This window comes from Epinephelus moara, chromosome 20 (genome assembly GCF_006386435.1).
Source record: "Epinephelus moara isolate mb chromosome 20, YSFRI_EMoa_1.0, whole genome shotgun sequence".
NCBI classification, from domain to species: Eukaryota; Metazoa; Chordata; class Actinopteri; order Perciformes; family Serranidae; genus Epinephelus; species Epinephelus moara.
In genome coordinates, this window is record NC_065525.1 from 43,652,879 (window position 1) to 43,662,131 (window position 9,253).

General features: G+C 42.2%; 2 protein-coding genes across 10 annotated transcripts in view; one reads left to right on the top strand and one right to left on the bottom strand.

Annotated features, from left to right (window-relative positions):
• The window catches only part of LOC126407721 (E3 ubiquitin-protein ligase TRIM21-like), a 297,595-nt gene that overhangs the window by 131,224 nt on the left and 157,118 nt on the right, over window positions 1-9,253 (bottom strand). The window lies entirely within an intron of this gene.
• Window positions 1-9,253, top strand: part of LOC126407737 (peroxisomal succinyl-coenzyme A thioesterase-like) — a 36,982-nt gene that overhangs the window by 23,590 nt on the left and 4,139 nt on the right. For 5 of the 7 annotated variants that reach the window (XM_050072916.1, XM_050072914.1, XM_050072919.1 and 2 more), the window contains exons 2-8: window positions 3,838-4,034; window positions 4,185-4,284; window positions 4,370-4,560; window positions 4,765-4,934; window positions 8,345-8,464; window positions 8,614-8,696; window positions 8,873-8,966. In XM_050072916.1, coding sequence (XP_049928873.1) covers window positions 3,839-4,034; window positions 4,185-4,284; window positions 4,370-4,560; window positions 4,765-4,934; window positions 8,345-8,464; window positions 8,614-8,696; window positions 8,873-8,966 — 954 coding nt within the window. In that variant the 5' untranslated portion in view covers window position 3,838. Of the gene's footprint in view, window positions 1-1,544; window positions 1,660-1,743; window positions 3,648-3,837; window positions 4,035-4,184; window positions 4,285-4,369; window positions 4,561-4,764; window positions 4,935-8,344; window positions 8,465-8,613; window positions 8,697-8,872; window positions 8,967-9,253 lie in introns of those variants that run through there. The other 2 variants (XM_050072915.1, XM_050072918.1) reach the window with 2 other exon arrangements.

Below are 9,253 nucleotides of genomic sequence, written 5' to 3' on the forward strand. Positions count from 1 at the left end.
TCGCACTGTCGAGCGCTGGATCTGACAGCCTGAGCACATCGGCACAAAACGCTACGGCGTTCGAGATATTATTTATATCATGAGAAGTCAATACTTTCGGCAGCCTAAATCTTTATTTAGAAACTATGGCGGGTCAAATTAAACTATGGCCGGCCGCCATAGTTTCGTTAATTAATGGGAAACACTGCACGACCCCAGAGTCCACCAGGAATGAATCCTAAAACTGGGAAATGAGTTTTAACCATGAGTCTTAAAAAAGGCGGTTGCCTGACTAAATGAGACTATGGAATGTCATCACGCCAAGCAGCGCCGAACACGACTTGAAAGTCTTGTTATGGTGGTGATGTTACGCCATGTGACTGTAGTGTAGTTTGTTTAGAGCCTAACGTTATTTATTTTACTTTTGGCGATTGCGTCCAGACTTCAGTTATCACGGGAGTGGTGTTCATTTGTAAAGATTATCTTGCTGAACAAAACCTGTAAGTACCATAAATGATTGTTTGCCACAGAGTTTATAATCTACAGTAATTCTAAATCCAGTGAAAAAAAACCCATCTGCTTTTTGACAAGGGAACCAGGGCAAAGCTAAGGTCCATGTTGGCCTACAGAAAAACGTCATCCCTGGTGGACTCTATAAGGTCTGTGGTTAACACAAGCTTAAATGACTTTCACCTTTTGTTCTAAGACATAAAATTGTTAACTTTTTACTTCTGTTGATTGGACTTAGGCTTCAAAAATCCTAAAAATTGTGTTTGTGAAGATTATCTCACCGATCAATACGTTCTTTTTGACGAGGGAACCAGTGCGATGCTGATTTTCATGTTGGCCTAAAGAAAAATGTCATCTCTGAAGTACTCTATGGACCAAACAACTAATCAGTTAATCGAGAATAATCAACGGATCAATCAACAATGAAAATAAGTGTTATGCAGCCCTATCATAGAGTAAACTACAGAACAACGTATAATTTAGTAATAATTTGCTCCACCTCAACCATCTGTAATATTAAAATATTGTGTAATAATGTGTCAGGGCATCAGAAATAATATTTCAATTATGTGACACAACTATGATAAAACAGGGCAACTCTGCCAAATAGAATTTTTACTCTCGATAGGGGATGGGTGGATTGATCCTGTGGGAATTGGAATTGATTCCTTGAAAGAATATATAGATAAAGTTACAAAATGTGGGTGGATGAATCACTTCCAAACTTTTTAGGACATTTAATGAAGTGCCAAAATGAGGTATATCATAATGTAACCGTAGCTCTGTCAGCACAGGCGGAGCCCCCTCCTGGATTCTATGGGTAACACTGTCCTCCAATAGTGAGCAAACATACAGCCACTGAAATGTGCCTAGACATACCAAGCCTAGCAGGATCTGCTTACCTGAATACGTGCAGACCTCATAATCATGCAGCACACGCCACTGTCTGCTATCCTACACCCAATTCAGCAAGCAACATAGGAGTGACAGGACCACTAGGTAGAGTGCTCCGCCTGTGCTGATAGAACCAGGGTTAAATTTTCTTCTGTATTTCAAGCAGGCTCTGCCCCCTGCTGGACTTTATGGGTACTATGGTTGGAGCCCAATGAAGGAACGCCCTGTCACAGCATAAACACGTGACCCAACCATACTGATCCTGAGTGGATAAAGGTTAGTGGCCGCAGCCCTTCTATTGCTTTGTAATCTAGGCCACTGCAGCAGAGAAGTCAGGGGCCCAGCCAACTTAGGTAGTCTGCAACTGAACCGGATGGTGCTATGGCCTAAGCTTGCAGGGGTCGAAAGACAGTACCCTGCGTACCACATTCTCTGGGTGATCAAGGAGCACGGTAACATGCAGGTGTATCATGCCCAGAGGGGAGACAGGTGCAACACAACTGACACACACCCAACACATTCTACAAGTCCTGCGGTGCTCAGCAAGCACAGACCCTATAAAAGGGGCCCAACTTGTCCAAGAGAAAGAATCAAATAAACAGACAGGGCATAGATCACAACACTGACGTATATGTCCTTGATACTAACCCGGGCCTGCTGAACAAGGCCATAGACATTGTCACACTGCATGTAGAGTGTGTGGACCACAGTGGGAGGGGCCCTGCCTGGCTACCCATAGGCTTGGGAGATGCCCTTACAAAGCCATCCAGTAAGGTGTTTCTTGGATCGGGCCTTACCAGCCACACCATCCCTGAAGCACACGAACACCTGCTCAGTGTGTCTGATGGTGGCAGTGCGTTCAACATAGCATGCCTACGCACAAACTGGGCAAAGCTAACTGTAAAACTCTTGGCTTAAAGAACTCAATAAGTTCTTGGGAACAAAGGAGGGATTTGGTCTGACAGTAGCCCCGCTGTGGTCACCAGGAAGCAGCGAGCAACTGGGGTGTGCCGGAAGTGCAGTTAGTTCACACTAGGCTTGGGCGGTATTACAGTATAACAGGATATTTTGAAATTCTGACGGTATGATTTTCAATTCCGTTAAAAATACAGATGCTCATCTTTCTATCAACCTTATACTCGAGAGGCTGTACTGAGGATGTAAGTGGTGGGGATAACATTGTAGAACTGTACCTGAATAAACCTGCAACAGCAGAGAGAGACTGCAGGGGAAAACAACATATTTTAACATCTAACTCCGTGATTTAAGGGTTTATTTCGCCCAAATCAGAGTTGGTGATTGTTAGAATATTGGACTAACCAACAAAGCGACTATCATGACAGTTTGAGTGAGTTTTATTTTGTTTCTTTTGAGTAAGAATGAAGTTTGTTATACAATAAACAAGGCAATTAAGGTAATCGTAGTTCGGTAAAGGAGCGAAGGAGACCGAAGATTCACTACGAGATGAGTTGAAACATTCAATTACTTGCAATGTGCTGCAACATTCTAATAATCGGCTGGTTCACACCAAATTACCACGATGAGACGGTGTATCATCTCTAGTCAACAACTCTCTGTACTTCCATTCTGATTTGCAGCTTTTCAGACTTATTTTGTGGCTGAATATAATTTGTAGCTTCTTAAAATCTGAATGAGGATAGTGATAGTGAGATACTGGCTACAGTGATGAAACAAAACCAGCATCAGATGGACTGTATTCATAATCAATACGCCAAATTAATATAAATAACCAGCGCCAATTCATCAGTCAATGAGAATGTGTGTGTGGGCGGGGCATAAGCACATACAGCCAGCAGCAGCAGCAGCGACCCACCGTCTGACACCGGCACACCGTGAGGACGGAAACAGAGGGCTCGGCGAGGATGGAACACCATTTTGACTCAACTAGCAGACTTCACTACAAGCTGATTGGCTGTTGACACAGGTGATGTGCCTTACGTTCTCAAACCAGCTGCCAGCAGTTTGACCAGCTGAGTTGCAGGCGACACCATCAGCCTTCTTGAGTCAAGACGGCCAGTTCACACCGCTGCAACTTTTCTCTGCAACGTTCTAAAACGGTTTTGTCTCATCGCAAATCGTTGGTCTGAACTGGGCTCTAAGGGCAATGCATATGTTTAGGATGCAGGGCTCCAAAATGGGCCTGAACTCTCCCATCTTCTTAGGAACCAGGATGTTTGCGGAGTAAACCTCTCCTGTCTGTCATGAGTGGGGAAGACGGGCACAGCCTGTTTTTCTGCCAAAAGGTAATCTATCTCTTCCCAGAAGGACAGATTCACCTCCTTGATGCCCATGAATGGGGGAGGAATGTGGAAGAACTGGAGAGAACAGTCCAGTCCATCTGTTCTGTTATTGCAAAGTTGTCTTGACAGTTTTGGTTTTATTTTATGTCATATCTGACTCTGGTTATTTTATCTGCCTGCTGCCTGCATTAAGGATGGACATAAAACAGTGTTGTGTGAAGCTTTCGGTCCAGCCATCCAGGGGGCTTGTGGATGAAAAGTTTACCGTCCTGGTCCAGAACCTCTTTCCTGGTTTCCAGCTGACAGTCCGTGCCCTACACCAGTGTGAAGACGGACACACCTGGGATGCATTCGCTCACTACATCGCCAACGCCATTGGGGAAGTGAACGGTAAGACTTAGAAAATATAAGAAAAATAATGTTAGAAATGTTTGCAGGTATCATAAAGTTTGAGAATGGAAGAAAACACAGTTTGTTATAAAATTGTGGAATTGTTTGGAGAGAAACAAGAAGGACTTTTTCCTGCTTTTTATTTTACAGTTTCAGAGGATCTCAGCCTGGGTGGGACATATTCTGGGGTTGAACCCATGGGTCTACTGTGGAGCCTCAGACCAGTTCCAGGCAGCAAACCTTGGCTCAGGTAGGCCAACAAGGGTAGAGCTGTTCAGATGATACCAATCAACAATTATCAGTTTCAGATTCAACTCTGTCCCATCACCCCTCAGGCTGAGGAAGATGAATGTCCAGACTCCCATGGAGTTCACAATCTCAGTATACCAGGGTCATCTGACTGAAGGCTTCATGGACCAGGTGCCGCTGGCCAGTGTCGTGGTGGAGCGTTGGTACATGGCGCCCGGCGTCCGTAGGATCCCCATTACAGAGGATGGACTCACTGCGACCCTCTTCCTGCCCCCAGGTAGGACCAGAGGAGAGTCTGGAGGGAGGTGTCCTGTGGGTGGAGCTCATGTATGCCATTCATGTGACACGGACGGCCAATAACCATGAAAGTTAACCAAGTTCAGTTGTTTCTATCAGATGTGATCCCAGAGAACATCAGAAATATACAGTATCATTGTCGTGTAAACTGTAAACTGTTTTTGTTGTTTTGACACATCTGAAGGACCGGGACCTTTCCCCGGCCTCCTGGACCTCTGGGGGGGTGGAGGGAAGTTGGTGGAGTACCGGGCAGCGCTGCTGGCCTCCCACGGCATCGCCTCCCTGGCCCTCGACTACCTGACACCTAAAGTCACCATAGAAACTGGGAAGATGGTGGACAACGAGTACTTTGAGGTAAAGTGGATGGTCATATAAATGACAAAAATTTAATTAACATTCATTCAGAACAAAATAAGTCAAGGATTTTGTAAGAACTCTTGATATTATGGCCAAACTATACTATCACATTATGAAGAAGCTGTAGCTGCCGAAGCAAAGTTAAGGTTTTTACAAGCTTTCCCAATCATCGAGGTCCAGTCTTTCGTCTGTCAACAATTTCAACAACAGTTTCTGAACCATAATGTATATCTTCTGATCCAAGGACCTCAAAGACTAGCACTAGCCAACTAATTCGAAAATATGAACAGTAAATCCAACAATCCATTGCCCCATACCATAATTCCAGTGCTCCCCGACGCTGAAAAAAGTCCAAACGACAAAGGAAAAAACACAGCATATTAGAAATATTGTGATTTTGTGGTTTTAGCTGACTAATGTTAGTTAACATTAGATTGCCTGCTAATGCCGAATAATGAGTAGCCAGCTAATGTGGTGAAATACTGTCTTGAGTGATTAACGTCATCAGATCCATCCAGACTCCAGGGGCTGATCTGGCTGGTAAATTGGCTAGCTTGCTGTTTGCACATAACTTTATCAGCTAACGTTTCAAAACAACCAATGCCAGATCCAGGCAACCTAACTTAGCACAGGTGGCTGGTAACCTTAGCTTGCTTGCTTGCGAACATCATTGCAAGCAAAATACTGTCTGAGTGGATATTTCAGTTCGCGGGGCTTGAAAACTTTTTTCTGTTTACATGCGCTGGTGCATGCAACTTTTAAAATTACATGCACCAAGTGTTTTTTTACTACACCTTTTGGTGTATTTTTCCTTCTTAATCTGCAATTCTGCCACAGCTGCGGTCGGATCCAACCAAAATAACAATAATGTACAGTGCAAATTTTATATGGTCATAGGAACATTTTGAGGAGCTTCTCGGCAATATGGAAACGTCTTTTTTTTAAACACATTAGGACTTCTTTAGTGGCTACTTTTCTGCTGTTTTATATGGATATTTATTAGGGCTGGGTATTGATACTTTCAGTTCAACATCAGATTTCACCTGCTGATGTACAGGTATGTTGTTGTTGTGTGCTTTAATTGTACTTTGCACAATGACTATTTCACTTCACTTTGTGATATTGAATAACAGTGGGCTGTGCACATAGTTTTTTGTCCCATATAATCATATAAATAAAGTCTTACTAAAAAAATAGAGTATCTGCCTTTAAAAAAATCAACTGTGTGTAACCTTAAATAATTAAATATCAATTGAACTTTCAGTCCCACAATTCTTTGAAAAAACAATACAGAGGACATGCACTGATCACAAAGTGCAACCTGCTTCCTGGTAATCATTTATTTTGGGTGTGACACAGAGTCGCATTGTGTTAGGTTTATGTTGAGTTATGTGGGTTAAAGGTCTCTCCTGCAGTCACCAGCACGTGTGTCTGTAATCTGTGTGTTTGTCAGTAAAACCATAAAGAACTTACTCAGAAGTTCATTCATCTTAAACAAACCACAGACTGAACTTGAGATGAATTCAAGTTTTTAAAGACTTTTTGTTGATGTAACTTGATGTAAAATCATTTTTCTTAACACTATTCTTATTATTACAGTTCTACTTTACTAATGTCAGGTTACTGTAATAATGTAGGGCAGGACCTGACCATCAAGCACTGATCAATGAAATCTTTAAATCAACCATTAACCTCAGCAGTGTGTTTTAATTATTACTGTTAACTAGGTTTGGCAGCAGCAGCAGCAGCAGGTTTGCTTGGCTGCAGGCAGGAGAGGTTTTTTACTTTGTCTCTAAACACAAATAGCCACTTTTGTCCAGCTGTGTCAAGTAAAGTTCAATTTATTCACTATTAATCAGTTCTGTAAATTTGCCTCAGAGAGATTTATAATCTGGACAATCTTTTTATCCTTTAGAGTTGAGTTACATTTCCGGTTTTGCTGGTCTGTTTCAGTCTACGAGCTCAAACCGGTTTGATGTAATGCAAACAGCTGAACCAACCTTCGTCACTACGACACTTTCTGGCAATTTAAAAAGTAGTCTACGTCAGTGCTGACGGTGTCACAGCGCTAAATCCAAATTATATTGCATTAGTAACCAGCAATATGACGACGTGATGAACATAATATTATGTTTGTTTATAAACGCACTCACCGAGACAGCCGTGTCTGACAGGCTGAGAGTTGAGCACGGCACAATGAAGGAGATCATGTTTCAGCTTAGATGGGAGGAGCAGAGCTGCACTTTGTGTTATTGTTTACGAGAACATTCATGTGATTTTTGGGGTGATAAGAGGAGACATGGCAGAGTCAATCTCTCAAGAAAACAAATACTGCACCGATATGGCAACATTTTGGATTTGAAGCTGATAAAAGAGGCATCCTGATTGGCTGCAGGCAACGCAGTGCACCGCTTAGGGCTGAACGTTTGTCGGACAGCTTGTTTTTATTTACCTGTCGATTCTTAAAATGAAATAAAGAATTATCTATATGGTACCTCCTTATTTCACTAAAACAAACCTAGGTAGCAGCTGGCTTGAGGGAATTCGCTATGGAGCTGAAAGTTCCTGGTAAATGACCATTGGTAGTAACAAGCCAGGCTACTTGCTGTTGGCTGTACTGTATGTCAGTTCCAGTAAATGTCACAATATAAAAAGCATGTTTTCTGTTTAAAAACTAACTTTGCAAACATAGGAAGATAACAGGTAGGCTACTTACCCATCTGTAAAGAGGTTATATGTCCAGTCTGATCTGGAGCACAGCTGACAGGACGGCCCAGCGTGGTTTGTTTACATTTACATTTGTTTACATGCATATTTAATGCCTTCAGTGTGGATATAGAGCCCTGATGTAATATGATGCAATGTAATAATAGTACAGAAGCTTGTTTGTTGTTAGGACACTGTGTCATTATGTGCTACTAGGGAGCATCTACTGAGTTACGTGTGTAAAATTTGGTATACTGGTCCGTTGTGAAAAATGTTACACACACCCAACCCTTCCTTAGACCTTCGACTAAGATAAGGAAAAACTCCACAAACAAAAGCCTTTAACAGGACAACATAGAGGAAGATTTAAATAAGACAAAGATAACCTGACTGACAATTTCCTAAAACATGATTTCACATCAGTCGCCTGAAACTGAGAGGAAAGCTGAGAGTCAAAGATCAAATGTGTAGCCAAGTGAAAAAGATTTCAGGTTTGAGTTACTAAAGCTGATCAGAAGCTTTGTGACACTGAATATCAGATAGAGGGATGTAGACGGCAAGAAATGCAGAAAGAAATACAGAGCGTTATTCTCGACAATAGTGAGGGCAGGTCTGATGACATGTATGTTAATGTAAAGTATGAAAATACCCCAAAAATCCAACTACAATCACAATTCTCTCAACAATGCCGACGACTGCAGAAGGCCTATAGAGTCCTGGAGCAGCATCCTCAGATCCTCGGCAGCAGGATCGCCATGTTGGGCCTTTCCCTCGGCACCAGTATCACCCTCAAAATGGCTGTTTACTCCAAAGTTATTAAGGTAAGACAGCTGTAGCTGAAAGTTATTACTTTTGGTATCATTGGATCTTTCTCGTCCAATAAAATGAATTCTGATTTCGGTCTCAGCTGATCATGTGTAAATCATATATGTCTATTTACAGAGCAGTGCATGTGTGTGTGGTCTCTCAGCTCAGGTGTGCAGTATGTATCAGTGGGAGTCATGTGCAACGGGTTGATGGATCTCTACGACAGAATTTGAGTTACTTTGACAAGTAGGTTGATCTGCCGTCAGTTTAAGATATTTGTTCACCTCTTCAGGATGAGCCTTTGATTTTTGACCCTTCAGATTTCTTAACCTGTCCTCTTCTTACACCACCCTCAGGACAAACTTTAAACTTCCTACTGTATGAAGTTTCATTCTTTTTTTTTTTTTTTTTTGTCATATCAGAAACTCTGCAAAGATTCGCTTTGACAAAGATAACAACGTGATCTTGCGGGATATGACACTGCCCATCACCACCAACCCCTCACTCAAAGTGGACGTGAGTATCACCAGACACTTGTTGTCAATAACAATGGTATTTTTGCCTTGATGTGACAGTAAAATATTTCCCAGCAAAAACTAAACCACGAACACTGCAGCCACCACTGAACCACATAATTTCCTTCTTTTTATGTTTTCGGGTTGTCCATCCGTCCATCTGTCTATCCCATGATTGTGAATGTGATAGGGTGACCATATTTTGATTTCCAAAAAAGAGGACACTCGGCCGGCCACGACATAGCCTACTTAAATGATACTCGCAGTTTACTCAAAGATGCCTTATAA